The following is a 19,030-nucleotide window of genomic DNA, read 5'->3' as shown; positions in this document are numbered from 1 at the left end:
TAGTACTGACCCTGTGGCACCCCACTAGCGACGGTGGCCCAATCAGAGTACAAACTATTTATTACCACCCTCTGCTTCCTTTCTCTGAGCCAGTTCTTTACCCAGAAACACACGTTTTCACCCAGTCTGAGCTGCCTCATTTTATATATCAACCGAAAAATAAGACAGCTTGTGTTTTCTCATTTGGAATACTGTGTCCAGTTCTGGACACCCCACTTTAAAAAAGGCATAGACAAACTGGAGCAAGTTCAGAGAAGAGTTACCAGGATGGTGAGCAGTCTGCATACCATGTCCTATGAAGAACGGTTAAAGGATCAAGGAATGTTTATCTTGCACAAAAGAAGACTGAGAGGAGACTTAATAGCTGTCCAGAAATATCTGAAGGGCTGTCACACTGCAGAGGGATCAGCCCTATTCTCATTTGCACAAGGAAAGACTAGAAGCAATGGGATGAAACTGAAAGGAAGGAGACACAAATTAGATATGTGATCAATGAGTGGCACAGGTTACCACGGGAGGTGGCGAGTTCTCCTTCAATAGACGTGCTCAAACAAAGGCTGGACAAATATCTGTCTGGGATGATTTAGTGATCCTGCACTTAGCAGGGGGTTGGGCCTGATGGCCCTGGAGGTCCCTTCCAACTCTACCATTCTATTATAGGTACATAAGTTTGGTTCAACACGTTTCTATTGGACATTCAATTTCTTCAGGACCCATGTTAGTCACAAATAACCTAATTTGTCCTTCAATATAACGTCTAAAATAGATCTAGATTTGCACTATGCGGCGCATGAAGTGTGCTCAAGCAGGTGCTCTTAGGCTTGACACAAACAGTATAGCTAAGCTGGCGACTGTCTATACTAGAGAACCTAAAATTCTATGATAAATCTAGGTTTGCACTATATGGCACCTAAAATGTGTACAAGCAGATGTTCTTAAGCTTGACACAGACAGCATAACTATACTGGCGACTGTCTACTCTGGGGAACCAAAGCTCAATCACCCTAGAATCCCCCTAACAGCCAGGAGCTCAATCCTCCCTAGATATAGGATGATTAGATAGATAAACAAATAAGTAAAGTAGAGCAGCTGTAGCAGCATCAGCCCTAAAGTTGATTATAAAGACTGTTTGGTTGACATCCATCAAAGCATGTAGGAGCCTATGGAGAACAAACAAAACTAATATATAAAGAAACTTGCAAATTAATGGACCCATTAATATGTGTGTATTGCACAGAATGAGTTTATTATATATGTCATCGTTATTTAATCAATTAGCATGCTCATGTCTCTTAAGGACCAGTTACTATTTTAAAGGAAAGAGCAGTATCTAGTTACCTTGCTATGACTAAGGCCTCCTTCACATGGGCGACAAAGTTGTGCGATTTTGTAGCGTTGCTACATTGCTACAAATAGCATGTATGAGAAGCCCATGCTTTTCTATGGGTTCCTTCACACATGCAATGTTTTGTAGCATGCAACAACCCGATGCAAAAACCTCGCGAGTCCGGCAATATGCCCGCCACTCATGAGGTTTTGTAGCCCATGTTTCCCTATGGAGTTTTCCTCTCTGTTGCATCACATATGACAAAAACGCGGTTTTCGTGCGGTGCAACCTTGAGCGTAGGAAATGCTACTGTCAAAGCTATAATCTAAGCCCTAACTGCAAAAAAAAAAAATACACATACATCAACTTAGACGCGCTGTCAGCCCAGCCGCATCTTCTCCCCTGGTCCCGACACTGATCTCTTCTGGCCAGGGATTCAAAAATCCCCGCCTCCTGGAAGCACTGGCTGTGATTGGCTGATGCTTAACCAATCACAGCCAGTGCTTCCAGGAGGCGGGGATTTTTGAATCCCCGGCCAGAAGAGAAGATCAGTGTCGGGGACAAGCTGTGACGGTGCCCCAGACAGTGCGGAAGAGGTGATGTATACTTTTTTTTTTTTACTTTTCTTCAGCTACTGCTTATTTTTGGGGTACGGCTTGTATTTCAAGCGCCCCCTACCCCCCTCTGAAAATCCTTGCATGTGATGCTGCAAAGTTATGATACTTTGTAGCACCACATGCGACTATGTAGCACTATAAAAATCACGGTATTATCGTGAGAAGACACAGCTATATCGCACGGACCAGTGATGCGATATAGCTAAGATTTTCTCGTGGCAATGCCGTGTCGCCCCTGTGAAGGAGGTCTAAGAGTCACACTTACATAGCTCAAAACACGTAAGGGTGCTCCAGTTTTTATCTTCTGCTCCTAGTTTGTCTTTTTTATCAAGATGAAATAACCTAAAGCTTATAAATTTTATCGAAAATGCTGGGAGATTTTCCGGTTTTGTGATTGATTTTATTACAGGACCCTCGTACAAATATAGTGACTTCAACAATTATAACATATTTAGTATTTGCAATTCTCTCATATAATCTTCTAAATAGACTGTGGTCTCCAATGATACTTATCTAAAAAAAATCCTGTTCTCCCTATTTACAGAGGCATGTCACATCATATTTCTCAAAATTCTTCATGCATGTCATTTTTATATTCTGTAAATCCTTTTATATCTGTGCCAGTATTAATCAAGACTACTATCTGCAGAGCCCGACAGGTTGTACTTTCAGAAGATTGTTATCTGACCTGTTTTATTTCTTCAAACTAGAAATCTGCATTGGAGTGTACTCACATGGGATATGGAACCAGCGTGATCATAGGTGGAGCGGCTCCGAACACACACGTAACTTTTGATCCATATCTGCTCTTTACTGGTCGTACGTGGAAGGGATGCATATTTGGAGGTATGAGGTGGTCAATAGGCTTGAAAGAAAACTCTGTTTTAGAGTCCCTTTACTGATTTTAGAACAACAGTTGTATTGGGATAAGGGTAGCGCTCCTTCAGTAAATGGATGGAAATTAGACAGTAATAATATAAAGTATGGGACTTACCCGGTACTAAGTGAGGATCCCAGTCCGTGGGATAACTCACTAGTACCTCCAAATCCTAGATAGCCTATATGGTGGGTTGTCCTTCCTCCCAATCCTGGTTGGAGAGCTGCTCGGATATCTGGGGTCCCTAATAATAGGGAACCCAGTGTAGATAGAAAATCCAATGTGTAAGAAAAAAAGTTATCCAAATAGCGCTTCACGGGATGAAGGCAAAGAATCCACCGAATAGATGAAGTTTTCTATTATTTATTGCAACGCGTTTCTGCCCGCTGTGGGCCTTTTTCAAGCATACAAAGTAACAAATCACAATCATTAATATAGGTAAAAAAGATATGACTTACAATTAGATGTCATTAGTTTCCTCATGGTAGTCGCCATCTTGTGGAAGGAGTTACCATGATGGCGCTATGACGTCAGTGCGTCGTAACAGACATAAAGAGCTATAATGAGAAAGGTTTCACCTTAGTCATTAAAGTTGTCCTAAGCAGGTTCAGATCGGACCTATGGCTTTTACATAAAGAAATTATTCTCTGGAAAGTATATCCGGATCTATGGGAATGGCGTATAGCGCCGGTCACATGATATGTATGCGTGATGACGTCATCACGTACGGGAACGAGCGTGAAATGATCACATGATAGTGAAGAGCGTCATGACTTCATAGTGTGTACGCCAGGGGGAAACAAAGTCCCGTGATCAGAAGAGATGCGCAATGACATCATCGAATGTGCGTCCACTAATTTAGGTGCATTGTATGTAATTGTTGATGCCAGGACAAATCTGCGTCATATTATAATGACCCCTCCCATACTTCTTCGTTTTATAAATAATGTCTGACAGAAACAACAAACTAACCATAATATATCTGGTTATAATGTCTAAAGATGGATATCCTGGAACATTGCTGATATAATTCCATATAATATGATTAGTTAATTACAACTTTATATTGTTAACCAACATAATAAATTATGACCTGAACTGTCAAACTGGACTTGATGACATATACATACTTTAGATATACATATTTACAATGCAATAAAAGAATTTAATAGCCATTATAAAAACTAGTAGCCTTAATGATCCATATATATATGGTTGCATACGTGTAATATATGTCAATAATGGAACGCCCTTCACAGATATAGATTAAAACTAATAACTTTAATTATCAACTAATTAAAAATAGGGCCACATACAACATAAAACCGACATGGACTTAACAACATAGATTGTGCTCAATAAACCCAGTGACCGGATGGTGTGAGGGTATCAATTCCCCCAAGTAGCCAGTCTAGTTAAACCCTGTTAACAATATTAGGGGACTGGGTCACTAGTCTAGAGCGGCACGTCACGTTTCCTGGAGTGATCAAAAAAGTGTCAGACTTAAGACCAATCGTTAGGTAGTATAGTCACTCAGATACTCCTACTCATAATTCAGGACTGGAAGCTATCTGACTGTTCGTGTCGCCGCTTCGGTGTTTATACACATGTTTTCACAGTAGGGATTTATGTAGCTGTTCAAATGTTTCAAAATTGCGATTTTGCGCGATCGCGATTTTAACATTACAAGTCCCATAGACCCCAGGAGAAAAAAAAATGCTGCGAATTTCGCAGGGAAAAAAAAACGCCAGTGGGTGGGCGCCCTTAACCCCTTCATGACATGGCCTATTTTGGCGTTGAGGACCAAGCGATTTTTTGGTATTTTTCCATCTCCATTTTTCAAAAGCCATAACTTTTTTATTTTTCCATGGACGCGGCCGTATGAGGGCTTGTTTTTTGCGTGGCGAACTGTAGTTTTTATCGATGCCAATTTTGGGTACATAGGGTATATTGTAAATTTTTTTTTTTTTTTTTTTAATGATAGCAGAGAGAGAAAACGCATCAATTCTGCCATAGATTTTTTTATTTTTTTTTTACACCGTTAATCATGCAGCATAAATGAGACTTTCCATTTTTTCTGCAGACCGGTACGGTTACAATGATACCAAAATTCTAACATTTTTTTTAGGTTTTCCCACTTTTCTGCAATAAAAACCCTTTTTTTTGGAAATCTTTTTTCTATTCTAAATTGCTGCATTCAAAGTCACGTAACTTTTTTATTTTTTGATGTACAGAGCTCTATGAGGGCTTATTTTTTGCGAGACGAGCTGTAGATTTTATTGGTACCATTTTGGCGTACATACGACTTTTTTGATCACTTTTATTGCGTTTTTAGTGAGGCAAAATGCTAAAAATGAGCATTTTGCCTCAGTTTTTTAGCTTTTTTTTTAGCGTTTTTTTCGGTGCACAGTCAAAAGCATGTGCAACTTATTGTACGCATCGTTACGGACGCGACAATACCAAATATGTGGGGTTTTATTTTTTTTTTACCTTTTTTTATGCTAATCTGAGAAAAAGCATAAAAAATGGTTTTTTTTACTCTTTTTTTTTTACATTTTTTTAAATTCATTTTTTAAATCTTTCTTTTTTTTACACTGTTTGTGTCCCTCTGAGGGACTTTAATCACTGCCCTGATGATCGCTGTCATAAGGCATGGCAGAGCTACTGCTCTCCCATGCCTTATCGCTCATACAGCGATCTCAGGCATAGGCAATACAGGACGCCAGTGTCTGGCGTCCTGTTGCCATGGTGACAGGCCGGGCTCTCGCGATGACATCGCGAGTTCCGGCCGGAGACACAGAGGGAGCCGCGCTCCCGCTGTGAACTCTTCCCCTGCCGCGATCTACTTAGATCGCGGCAGGGAAGGGGTTAAAAGTGGCGAGCGCATCTCCGATGTCCCCCCGCTGCTGCAGCGAGACGCCGGCTGTGACTGACAGCCGGCTCCCGCTGCGGGATAGCGCTGGATCACATATGATCCAGCGCTATCTCCAGGACGTAAGTTTACGCCCTGTTGCGGGAAGTACCCCGCTCCCAGGACGTAAACTTACGCCCTGCAGCGGGAATGGGTTAAAGGTGATATAGTCACTCAGATGTTTTTTCATGTTTCAGAATTAGAGGTAGAATTATTGCTCTATTGCTCGACGCGTTTCTCCGTCCCTGTCTGGGGCGGTTCCTCAGGAGCGGGGCCGACGATCGCCCAGAAGAGTGCGTGATTATCCCTATTCGTCCTATCTTGGTGATTCAAACCCTTGTTGATAGTCCTTTAAGAGATTGAGTTTTGTCGTTGGTTTGGACAAAATTCTCCTATAACTTCTCTACCTGTCTTGCCTCAGGACCTTGATGTAGTAGGTCACTGTGTTAGATGAATTAGCACAGAGTCTAACTTCACCCTAGATACATTTATCGGAGACCACACCGAACTGCTTTGAGATACCGATCAGGGTATTTTAATCTCAAAGCAGGTAGGTGGGAGTTAACAACCCCGATACCTCACCACTGGGGGGAGAGTCAGGAGACAGAAGTCTATCTCCTACAGCGCATTAAATGGCATGCCCGTATTCGCCGAGGAACTATTCTAGGTGGACCGTATGGTCCAAGCACAATAGTTCTGAGATAGTTTCCTATTGTTAGATAGAGTCAAGAAAGGCCTATAGAAGATTATAGGTCTCTTGATCCATGAAAATTCCCTAGTGCGGGAATGGATCAGAGTGCGCTTGTGTGGGCTAGCAGCAATACCCAAATTGCAAGGCAGTGCTGGAAGTATAGTACAGGTAGAGGATAGAAGAAGAGGTGCAGCGCCTGCGGCTCTGATGGTGAGCGGCTGGCAATAAGATCCCAGAACTCCTGACAGGGATTAAAAAGGATTATAACTCCTCCCATTTCCGGGGGTATGTCAGGAATTGGCCAATGTACTCCCTTTAGGGGCGGACCTATATGTGATTGAAGGCTGTCAATGAGATCCGGTTGTAAAAGTATAGCCTGTTCCCTTCCCTGGTGGTGGTTATGGTCCGGATGATCAATCCTGCCATCTATGTGCTTAGTTCGCCCTGCCGATTGTTTAATAGGCAGCTGAGATCGGCAGTAGACGCCAGGGCGCTGTGCTTCCGCGTTCCACGCTGGAACGCATGTGACGCTGCAACGTGACGTCATCGCGCTGCGTGCAACCCGATTGGGCAGGAGGACGGCAGCGCGATGGCGTCAGTCGGAGGCGGTGTCCGTGGGTGGAGTAAGCAGTTCCGATACGGGGTATAACACAGATGCAGCATAGGAGTGGCTACAGCGTAGTGATAACGCCCCTAGCCACTTGGAAAGTATGTCTGACTGCAGGGGGGCGTTGTCCAGGTTGCAGGTTGATCTAAGCCTCTGGATATATATATTTATATCCCCCAAGGAAGAGCGTCGCAATTCCACTTTATGCATATTTGTGGATGGTGAGCTGACAGTATAAAGAAAGCACATATATGGCAGGTACATCCAGGAAGATCACCAAAGGAGAGGAGAATATTTAATCCCATTTGATAATGGTCTCTGGGATATTATATTGTATAGCATGTATGCCCAGAATTTTAAAATAAAGTAGTATTCATTTGGATATATGCAGGACTGGATTAAGTATGGGTCAGATCAATATACATCTGCATGTATGCGGAGCAAAGTCAGAGATGGACGGCGTCCCAGAAGGAGATTCCGTATGAAAGATGTAAAGCGTAATACTCAGTGAGGATAATCGTTCATATTAATCCTCAATATTCGGGTTTATCCCCTAGTCTCCATACGATAAGGCGGGGATGAACCAGACACATTCCAGGAGTTAGTAAATGGTGCAGTAGACGACGTGAATTGCTATTGATGTTATAGAGCCGTGGTCTAGAAAATTTAAGACCAAGGATTCAGAGGAAACAATTGAAGTTCAGGGTCGCGTTTAGACCTGCAGGAGTTAAAGTGTTTAGCCTGAAGATCCAGGCCGCCTCTTTCTGTAAAAGCTTCTTATCTGTATTGCCGCGTCTGGCATTAGTTCGCAGGCTTTCAATTCCTTGGAATTTCAGATCGTTCAAGTTGCCGTTGTGGACTGTTAGAAAGTGGTCTGCTAGTGGTGTTTTTTCGCACCGTCGGATATTTCCGACATGCCCCAGGATACGACGCCGGAACTCTTGGATAGTCTTTCCGACGTAGTTCCTGGGGCATGAGCAGGACGCCATATATATGATGTTACGTGTTTTACAATTGATAAAGCTCCTGTTGGAGTAGGTTTTGTTGGTACTAGCACTAATGAACGTCTTACTCTTCAGTATATAGGTGCACGCCTCGCAGTCATGGCAAGGATATGTCCCGCATTGTTTAGAGCTTCCCAGCCAATTTTCTTTCAGACAGGGGGTTAGGTGGCTCTTGACAAGGTGGTCCCTGAGGTTGTGTCCCCTCCGGAAAGTTATCATCGGGCGGGGTGGTATGATGTCTCTCAGATCTGGGTCGTTGGAGATGATGGTCCAATAGTGTTCCAAGATATGTCGTACCTCCTTTGTGCCTGTGTCAAAAGTCCCAATAATTCTTGAAGTTCTTATGTTGTTGCGTTGTCGAGGGGTGAGGAGATTGTGTCTTGGTTGTGATTCTGCATATTTCAATGCGTCTTCGATGATCTCACTTGGGTAATCTCTCTCCAAGAAACGTTGCTTTAGTCCTCTGCTCTCTTTCTGGAAATCTTCATCATTGGAGCAGTTCCGTTTAACTCTGAGGAACTGCCCTTTTTGGATCCCTCTCTTTAGAGTAAAGGGATGATGGCTATCCCACTTAAGAAGGCTATTAGTCGCCGTTACTTTGCGATGGAGGGTCGAGGGGATCGATCCATCCGTATTTTTTGAGATCAATAGGTCAAGGAAGGCTATTGACTCCTTGTTGATTTCCGATGTGAGTTTGAGGTTCAGATCGTGGTGTTAAGCGTTTCAACGAATCTATGGAATGATGCCTCGGTGCCTTTCCAGAAGACCAGAATATCATCTATAAAGCGCAACCAGAGGGTGATATTTTCAGACCATTCTTCGTTCGGATATATGTACCTTTCCTCCCACCAGCCCAGGTAAAGATTGGCGTACGATGGGGCACAAGAGGTCCCCATCGTCGTCCCCCTGAGTTGGTGGAAGTACTGGGTGTCGAACAAGAAGAAATTGTGGGTCAGAATAAACAATAGAAAATTCAGCACGCATTGGTTGTGTTGTGAGAATTGCGTCCATCTCTGTTCCAAAAAAAAAACGTGTGTCCATGATGACCCCCTCGTGGGGGATGGAACTATGCAGAGACTCAACGTCCAGTGTGGCCAGAAGTGTATCTGAATCGACCGAGATCCCATCGATGATTTTAAGGACGTCCATAATGTCTCGGACGTGGGATCTAAGAGATGTTACAAACGGACGTAGTATCTGATCTACGTAGATACTCATATTCTGTGTAAGGTTGCCGATGCCAGACACAATGGGTCTTCCACGAAGGGGGTCCGTCCCTTTGTGGACTTTAGGTAGAGCGTAAAAGGTAGCCACGATTGGATGCGTTGGATTCATGTATGTGAATTCATTTTTATCAATACATGGTGGGGCGACCGGGGGGATTAAACAGGTTCTTGTGTATTTTGGGAATGTGGTAAAAATATGGGCTATCGTAGATCATTTCACAGATGTATTTGTATTCTTTAGTAGTGAGGCTGTTAGAAGAGAGCGCTTCTTTCATTAGTTTATGGAATTCCTTTGAAATTTCAATGGTAGGATCTTTCATTAATTTACAATATTTCTTATCTTCCAAAATTTTTAAGGATTCCTGATGGTATTGTTGATAATCTAACACTACTATCCCACCCCCTTTATCTGCTGATCTAATGACTATATCTTCTTTCTGTTGTAATACTTTTAGGGTGGCTCTCTGAGTTTGAGTTAGATTAAATTTTTTAGGAGCATTTTTTTCACACAGGTGTCTAAGATCTTTCAAAACGTTGTGATAAAAAAGCTCTATGTACTCTCCTTTACTTTCAGTTGGGTAGAACTTAGTCTTTGGTTTTAGATCTGTTGGGATAGGATCATATAAGGAAAAACCATCATTGTTATGCGTTTCATCCATTGGAGTCGTTGTAATTTTTGTAGATTTTTCTCTATCCCCTTCTTTTATAATATAGTATCTATTTAGAGTAAGCTTTTTGATGAACAAATTTAGATCTACAAATAAGTCAAATAATTTGGATCCTGTAGTGGATTTCACCGTAGGGAACCACAAGAAATATAAAATATAACTTTTATTAGTTAGATAAAAAGAAAAAGAAAATATTGTGCGATATAAAATGATAGAATAGATCTATGCTGATATAATGATACGACTAGGAGGTCTCATATGTATACTGATTGCTTTCTTAAAGTCCAGATATTCCCTTTAAGAAAGAAATCTTATATGACCCATTGGGAACTCTATGTGATACATAAACTCTCTCTCCCTTCTAAGTTGGTGGGAATTGGTTTAAATCAATTCTCCTATTATCCAGTGTATCAGATAATATAGTCGAAGGGGAGATGTGTAGATGTTGAGAGGGATTACTAAGTGCCCCAATCACAGATGGAAGTGTCAACTGGGATCCTATATCCCCAAATTCAATGGAGTATGTATTCACTTTGAGATATATAGAATCCAAGGGTCATATATCAGGCTGGAACAAATGAATAAGTCACCACAATAGATGATTTGTAAATCCTGGGTTCCTATTTTATGGTAACCCACATATACCTACAATCATCAAGGGATGGATACACATCCCAAAGTCCAATGGTGCATATTCAAAAGGATGGCTTATGAATTTATAGAGCAATGCGCGGTATGCCCTAGATGACAGGAATAGCCAAAAGGCAAAGTTCTGGCCATCCAAAGTCTATGTAACAAAGATCAAAGGTTTTTTCTTTGATTCATATAGAGAACTCCTTTCAGAGGAAAAATATATACTGATCTGAGATATAACTACAGATCATATATATTACTCTGAGATATAACTTCAGATAATTTTGCTGTTAGTATAAGTGACTTCTGTCATATTACTGCAGGGGTACACCCAAAGTTTTTTATGTGTGCCAAGCAGTAAAATACCTATGTGATTATTGTGCCAAAAAGCCAACTACTGATATTAATCACATTAGGCAAAAACCTTTTGCATCAAATCACTGCTGGGGTGCACTTTAAGATTTTTATATGTGCACAGCAGCAGAGTCCCTAAGTGATTAGTTTGGCACAAAGCCAACCACTGATAATAATCACTTTAGGCAGAAAGCTCTTTCTCCATCTACGCGTTTCTGCTGTCAGAGACTATCTGGCAGCGTCATCAGGATGGATTTTATGCTAGAGACAGGATATTAAAGCCACACAGCATCGTGGCTGATGAAAGATCTGCACAGCACGGTGGCTGTGGAAAGAATGAGCATAGATGGTAACTGAACCTCCAGATGAGGTTTATATTACCCAAGGCACGCCTCCCAAGCAAGGGGATTGGCTCTAGTGCCTTCAATCAGCTAGCAGCATTGCCACACACCTCCTGGAGAGGCAGCGGCCATGAAGGACACAGTGCCTTTACCTCATGCAGATGGGCGATTAGTTAGCAAAGTTTTATGGAGACAAATCAGTTTAAATGATGATCAATGTCTTTTATCAAGGACAAGAACAGCTCTATAAGATGCAAATGCCAATACCAGCGCAGGCTGATGTAGATGGACTTATCAAAAAAGGGTCATATTCAGACAGTGGAGATACATAATTAAATTAAATGCATCTCTCAACAGATACACTGAGAGATGCATCTGCCAGTACCAGTGCAGGCTGATGTGAATGGAACTATCAAATGAGGGTCATGTCCAGGCAGTAGAGATACATAATTAAATTAATGCATCTCTCATCAGATACACTGAGAGATGCATCATTACACATCTATGGTGATTCAATGTGTCAAGTCATGATTATAGATGTATTGTTTGATGCACAATACTGATACATCAATTAAAGTAATCATGATATATTTGATCAATTAATTATAACAATAGAAGGTATTACATGATCAATTGATTAGATATTAGAAAACCATATATCAGAGATCTATAATTGGACTGAATGCATTTTTCATCAAATACACATCACTTATTGCCTGTGTGGATTTTGTATATCAAGTCATGATTACAGATATAATTATTTGATGCACGATAATAGCACAGCAATTTCAGATAATCGTGATACATTTTTTCGAGCAGTCATGACAATAGAAAGCATTACACAGTCGATTGAATAGATATTGGAGGACCATATATCAGAAATCGACAGAGTCGACCCCTGGTATAGGTCGATGTTGGATCTCTGGACTGTAATCTTATTTTTACAGGGCTGTAATGCAAAACATTGCTCTCAGTCCATCATTCTATGTAGTAATGGCCCACATATGAAAACACTCTATGCCTGTATTTGAATTAGCTTTGCATCTCAGTTGGTTAGAATGAGGGAAACGCATCAAATAAATGATGAGAATGATTGGCATTCATTTAGACCTCTTGGGACAATGGAGTCGAGTCTGTAGATCCATTGACTTTCTTTTTGTAGTAATCTACGGTCTCGATTACCTCGTCTTCCATTGTCTCTGAGTATTTCAATGCCCTGAAATTTCAGAACATTAGGGTCATTTTGATGTTATTCCTTGACGTGTGTTGCTAGGCTAGTCTGTTCCCCTCGATCTACGTTCCCAATATGGGCCAACAGCCGTCGACACAGCTGTTGGGTGGTTTTGCCCACGTAGTCGAGGGGACATGGGCAAGTTGCCTTGTATACAACACATTGAGACCTACAATTGATGAAATCACAGATAGTGTATATCTTCCCAGTTGATGCGCTTCTAAAGGTGCTACCACTTTGTATGAATTTACATGCCTTGCACCCAGCACATGAAAAGCAACCCTTAGGTAAATCGGATGCTAACCAGGTCTGGGACTGTGGGTTAGATCTAAGATGGCTGTGCACTAAGCGATCACCTAGATTTCTTCCTCTTTTATACGTGATCAGAGGTCTTTCCGGTATATATTCTAGTAGGTCTGTATCACGTCGAAGTATATGCCAGAATTTCTCCAGAATCATTCGTACCTCCCTGGCATGATCATCAAAGGTACCAATGAGTCGGACTTTTGTTTCCCCCGGTAAGAGCTGTTTCTTTTGAAGGAGTTCTTCTCTTCGCTTATTTTTCACAAATTCGTTAGCTTGTGTTATTACTGAATTTGGGTAACCTCTGTCTTTGAAGCGCAAGGACATTTCTCTAGATTTAGACTGGAATTCTATGTCAGAGGAACAATTTCTCTTGACCCGAATCATTTGGCCCTTAGGTATTCCACGCTTCAGAGCTGTCGGGTGATGACTCTCCCAATGCAGTAATGTGTTGGTTGCAGTACTTTTTCGATGGACCGTAGTCTCCAGGGAGCCGTCTTCCATTTTACTGATTTTCAGATCAAGAAAGGTAATTGTCGTAGGGTTGATTTCTGCCGTTAGGAATAGATTTAGACTGTTCTGGTTCAGATGTTGAACAAAATTGTGGAAGCCCTCCACTGAGCCCGTCCATAAAATGAGGATATCGTCTATATAGCGAATCCATAACTCTATAGATGGTAACCACTCTGTAGTGGGGCAGAAGGAGATACCTTTAGATAGTAGTTCAACCTCTTTTCTTTTTAATACATGATTGGATATATTAAATATACCGTAGGTTTTGGCTTGGTCAAAATCCATTACATCTTCTTCTGTAATGTGTTTCGATCCTTTGTTCTTATTGATCTTTGAAACACATTTCCCTCCTCTTTTCCCCCTTCTCTTCCTCCTATTTGTCTTGGTGTGCATGTTTTTTCTTTCTGCTGGATCCTTGGATAGAATTGGGTTATCTTTGATCTGACTACTTGTAGAGGGTTCTCCTTTCTCTGAATTATTGGAGAGGGATTCGGAGTTTTGGGATCCGTTGGTATGCAATTTGGGGTCTGAATGATTCTTGGTAAACAGGGGTTGGGGGGAGGAGTCCCTAAAAAAAACGGTCTCTTGGTATTTTTGGAATTGGAAATGGTTGTAGAGGTTTGTGTATTGGTTATACATAAGTCTAGTATGTCAGGGGATGAATCAGCCATGGTGGTGTTAAGTAGAGCCTCTTCCACTCGCTGGGGTTCCAATTCTGGAGTGAAAAAAATAAACTCCTGTGAGGTAGCTTTTGGTGTATTAACTTTCTGGCAGATGGTTCTTGATTCAGTGGTATGTGGCTTGGAAAGTGGACTACATTGTGTGGAATCTATAATGACAAGGGAGCTAATGTTATCATCCAAGTATTGAGCTGTGGTATGTTCTAGTGTATGGTGAGTACTGTGTTGTTTAGATTTACTGGAATGGATGGGAGTCTTAGGGTATGTAATGTCAGTCTGTGTATTGTTGTCCCTCCGTATAGGGGTGTTATGTTGCTCTTGAGTTCTGAATCTATTTCTATGAATGTATGGTTTATTGGGAACAAATTTATCTGTTGGATGGTGATGTATGCGTCTGTTGTTCCATGAGTTGTGATGATTGGTCCTCCTGAAGTGGGTGTGTCTATTATGAGTTTCTGGAATTGATCATATAAGATCTGTACCAGAATTACTTGAAGAATTCTCTGTTACGTGAGAATCAATACTCTGGTGATGGCTGAGGGGCCTATCCCTATTCCTATTGTAATTAGTGTAGGTCATTGTTTCGCCTGTCCATACTCTCTTTTTAAAGGGGCTGTGTTGTTTCTCTGATGGGTTACCTTTTTATTCTGATTAAATGATTGAGTAATTCTGGATTCTTGTTGGGATATTTTATTCCTTTTTTTGTATTTAGTAGGAAAGAACGTTTTGGACTGAAAATCCTCATAATCTTGTATTAGCTTTTTTTATTTTTCTAGATAAAATCTCTTTTTCCATTCTATATATGGTGTCTATAAGATGGATGATCTCTTCCCTAGGGCTAGTCTTACCTAGGGAGATACCCTTTTGTAGATGGAAAAGGGCCAATGAGCCCTTTTTTTCTATTAATTTATTCAACATTAGGGATGAAAAAGTTCCTAACATTAGGCACCATTGGCCTGAGAAATCTTCATCGTCGGGGAAGGCCGGTTTTATGCCTACCCTTAGACCCCTGGGGGAGAGGTTATTAGTAGAGATGAGCGAACGTACTCGGATAAGCACTACTCGTCCGAGTAATGTGCTTTATCCGAGTACCTCTCTGCTCGTCCTGAAAGATTCGGGACGCGCTGCGGAGCGGGGAGCTGCAGAGGAGAGCGGGGAGGAATGGAGGGGAGATCTTTCTCTCCTTCTCTCCCGCCCGCTCTGCCCCGCTCCCCGCTGCGACTCACCTGTCAGCAGCGGAGCGCCCCGAATCTTTCAAGACGAGTACAGCGGTACTCGGATAAAGCACATTACTCGGACGAGTAGTGCTTATCCGAGTACGTTCGCTCATCTCTAGTTATTAGCTTTATAAATATTGAGAAATGCATAATCTAAAATGTGTCTCCAAGCATTGTGTATATAAGTCTTAAGAGAATATGTCATTTTGTTGACACGAAGACTCTGTCGCAACATCCCATTTGGGAAAATCTTGATTTAACGAAGAAGGAGAACCCTCTACAAGTAGTCAGATCAAAGATAACCCAATTCTATCCAAGGATCCATCAGAAAGAAAAAACATGCACACCAAGACAAATAGGAGGAAGAGAAGGGGGAAAAGAGGAGGGAAATGTGTTTCAAAGATCAATAAGAACAAAGCATCGAAACACATTACAGAAGAAGATGTAATGGATTTTGACCAAGCCAAAACTTACGGTATATTTAATATATCCAATCATGTATTAAAAAGAAAAGAGGTTGAACTACTATCTAAAGGTATCTCCTTCTGCCCCACTACAGGATCCAAATTATTTGACTTATTTGTAGATCTAAATTTGTTCATCAAAAAGCTTACTCTAAATAGATACTATATTATAAAAGAAGGGGATAGAGAAAAATCTACAAAAATTACAACTACTCCAATGGATGAAACGCATAACAATGATGGTTTTTCCTTATATGATCCTATCCCAACAGATCTAAAACCGAAGACTAAGTTCTACCCAACTGAAAGTAAAGGAGAGTACATAGAGCTTTTTTATCACAACGTTTTGAAAGATCTTAGACACCTGTGTGAAAAAAATGCTCCTAAAAAATTTAATCTAACTCAAACTCAGAGAGCCACCCTAAAAGTATTACAACAGAAAGAAGATATAGTCATTAGATCAGCAGATAAAGGGGGTGGGATAGTAGTGTTAGATTATCAACAATACCATCAGGAATCCTTAAAAATTTTGGAAGATAAGAAATATTATTGTAAATTAATGAAAGATCCTACCATTGAAATTTCAAAGGAATTCCATAAACTAATGAAAGAAGCGCTCTCTTCTAACAGCCTCACTACTAAAGAATACAAATACATCTGTGAAATGACCTATGATAGCCCATATTTTTACCACATTCCCAAAATACACAAGAACCTGTTTAATCCCCCCGGTCGCCCCATCATAGCCGGGATGGGATCCATTACAAATCGATTATCTGAGTCTGTAGATGCACAGCTACAAAAATATGTCATAACTAGAGATGAGCGAACGTACTCGTCCGAGCTTGATACTCGTTCGAGTATTAGCGTGTTCGAGATGCTCGTTACTCGAGACGAGTACCACGCGATGTTCGAGTTACTTTCACTTTCATCTCTGAGACGTTAGCGCGCTTTTCTGGCCAATAGAAAGACAGGGAAGGCATTACAACTTCCCCCTGCGACGTTCAAGCCCTATCCCACCCCCCTACAGTGAGTGGCTGGCGAGATCAGGTGTCACCCGAGTATATAAATCGGCCCCTCCCGCGGCTCGCCACAGATGCATTCTGACAGAGATCAGGGACAGTGCTGCTGGTGCCAGAGCTACTACAGGGAGAGCGTTAGGAGTTATTTTAGGCTTCAAGAACCCCAACGGTCCTTCTTAGGGCCACATCTAACCGTGTGCAGTAGTTTGGAGGCTGCTTTTTGCAGTGTTGCATATTTTTTTTTTTGTATATCGGCCATGCAGAGCATTGCGTCCTGCAGTAATTTTACATTGTCCAGGGCCAGTAGTGGTGAGGCAGGGACAGAAGACATATTTAGTGTATATGGGCAGTGGGCCTTTCCAAAAACATTTGTGAAAAAAAATCTATTTGGGCTGCCTGTGACCGTCTTCAGTGTACTGGGTCTCTGCTGGGGGTAGTTGTCCTAATTCATACGCAGCCAGCTAAGTGTTACAGCAGGCTTCCGCAAAATTCTTTCCTGCCTCTGTGTTGCCTCTTACATCACCGCTGTATTCCTGTCCACAAGCGTACTGGGTCTCTGCTGGGGGTAGTTGTCCTAATTCATACGCAGCCAGCTAAGTGTTACAGCAGGCTTGCGCAAAATTCTTTCCTGCCTCTGCTGTGCGTTCCGTAAGCGAAGTCAGCCTCCAACCACAGGCCAATAAGCGGCACATTTAATTACAGCGTTCTGTTTCTGCACTACTGGTAATACACCATGCTGAGGGGTAGGGGTAGGCCTAGAGGACGTGGATGCGACCGAGGACGCGGAGGCCCAAGTCAGGGTGTGGGCACAGGCCGAGCTCGTGATCCAGGTGTATCGCAGCCGACTGCTGCGGGATTAGGAGAGAGGCACGTTTCTGGCGTCCCCACATTCATCTCACAATTAATGGGTCCACGCGGTAGACCTTTATTAGAAAATGAGCAGTGTGAGCAGGTCCTGTCGTGGATGGCAGAAAGTGCATCCAGCAATCTATCGACCACCCAGAGTTCTGCGCCGTCCACTGCTGCAACTCTGAATCCTCTGGCTGCTGCTTCTCCTTCCTCCCAGCCTCCTCACTCTATTACAATGACACATTCTAAGAAGCAGGCAGACTCCCAGGAACTGTTCCCAGGCCCCTGCCCAGAATGGCCAGCAATGGTTCCTCTCCCACCGGAGAAGTTTGTCGTGACCGATGCCCAAGCTTTGGAAAGTTCCTGGGGTCCGGGAGATGAGGCTGGGGACTTCCGGCAACTGTCTCAAGAGCTTTCAGTGGGTGAGCAGGACGATGACGATGAGACACAGTTGTCTATCACTCAGGTAGTAGTAATTGGAGTAAATCCGAGGGAGGAGCGCACAGAGGATTCGGAGGAAGAGCAGCAGGACAATGAGGTGACTGACCCCACCTGGTTTGCTACGCCTACTGAAGACAGGTCTTCAGAGGGGGAGGCAAGTGCAGCAGCAGGGCAGGTTGGAAGAGGCAGTGCGGTGGCCAGGGGTAGAGGCAGGGCCAGACCGAATAATCCACCAACTGTTTCCCAAAGCGCCCCCTCGCACCATGCCACCCTGCAGAGGCCGAGGTGCTCAAAGGTCTGGCAGTTTTTCACTGAGAGTGCAGACGACCGACGAACAGTGGTGTGCAACCTTTGTCGCGCCAAGATCAGCCGGGGAGCCACCACCACCACCAGCCTCACCACCACCAGCATGCGCAGACATATGATGGCCAAGCATCCCACAAGGTGGGACGAAGGCCGTTCACCGCCTCCGGTTTACACCGCTGCCTCTCCCCCTGTGCCCCAACCTGCCACTGAGATCCAACCCCCCTCTCAGGACACAGGCACTACCGTCTCCTGGCCTACACCCACACCCTCACCTCCGCTGTGCTCGGCCCCATCCACCAATGTCTGTCAGCGCACCGTCCAGCCGTCGCTAGCACAAGTGTTGGAGCGCAAGCGCAAGTACGCCGCCACGCACCCGCACCCTCAAGCGTTAAACGTGCACATAGCCAAATTTATCAGCCTGGAGATGCTGCCAAGCGATTCCTTTTAGTAGTTCTAATATGTGACCTGAATCTCTCACATATGAAGGTAAGGTTATGACTAGAGATGAGCGAGCACCAAAATGCTCGGGTGCTCGTTACTCGAGACGAATTTTTCGCGATGCTCGAGGGTTCGTTTCGAGTAACGAACCCCATTGAAGTCAATGGGCGACTCGAGCACTTTTGTATATCGCCGATGATCGCTAAGGTTTTCATTTGTGAAAATCGGGGCAATTCAAGAAAGTGATGGGAACGACACAGCAACGGATAGGGCAGGCGAGGGGCTACATGTTGGGCTGCATCTCAAGTTC

At 42.9% G+C, this 19,030-nt stretch overlaps 1 protein-coding gene across 1 annotated transcript in view; it reads left to right on the top strand.

The window, feature by feature from the left end:
• LOC136572955 (alcohol dehydrogenase 1-like) overlaps positions 1 to 19,030 on the top strand; it is a 135,162-nt gene that overhangs the window by 85,060 nt on the left and 31,072 nt on the right. The window contains exon 7 of the mRNA XM_066574003.1: positions 2,655 to 2,790. Coding sequence (XP_066430100.1) covers positions 2,655 to 2,790 — 136 coding nt within the window. The remainder of the gene's footprint in view (positions 1 to 2,654; positions 2,791 to 19,030) is intronic.

Source organism: Eleutherodactylus coqui, chromosome 7, assembly GCF_035609145.1.
Source record: "Eleutherodactylus coqui strain aEleCoq1 chromosome 7, aEleCoq1.hap1, whole genome shotgun sequence".
NCBI lineage: Eukaryota > Metazoa > Chordata > Amphibia > Anura > Eleutherodactylidae > Eleutherodactylus > Eleutherodactylus coqui.
The sequence above is the reverse complement of the archived record's forward strand: the minus strand, read 5'-3'. Positions and strand labels throughout refer to the sequence as shown.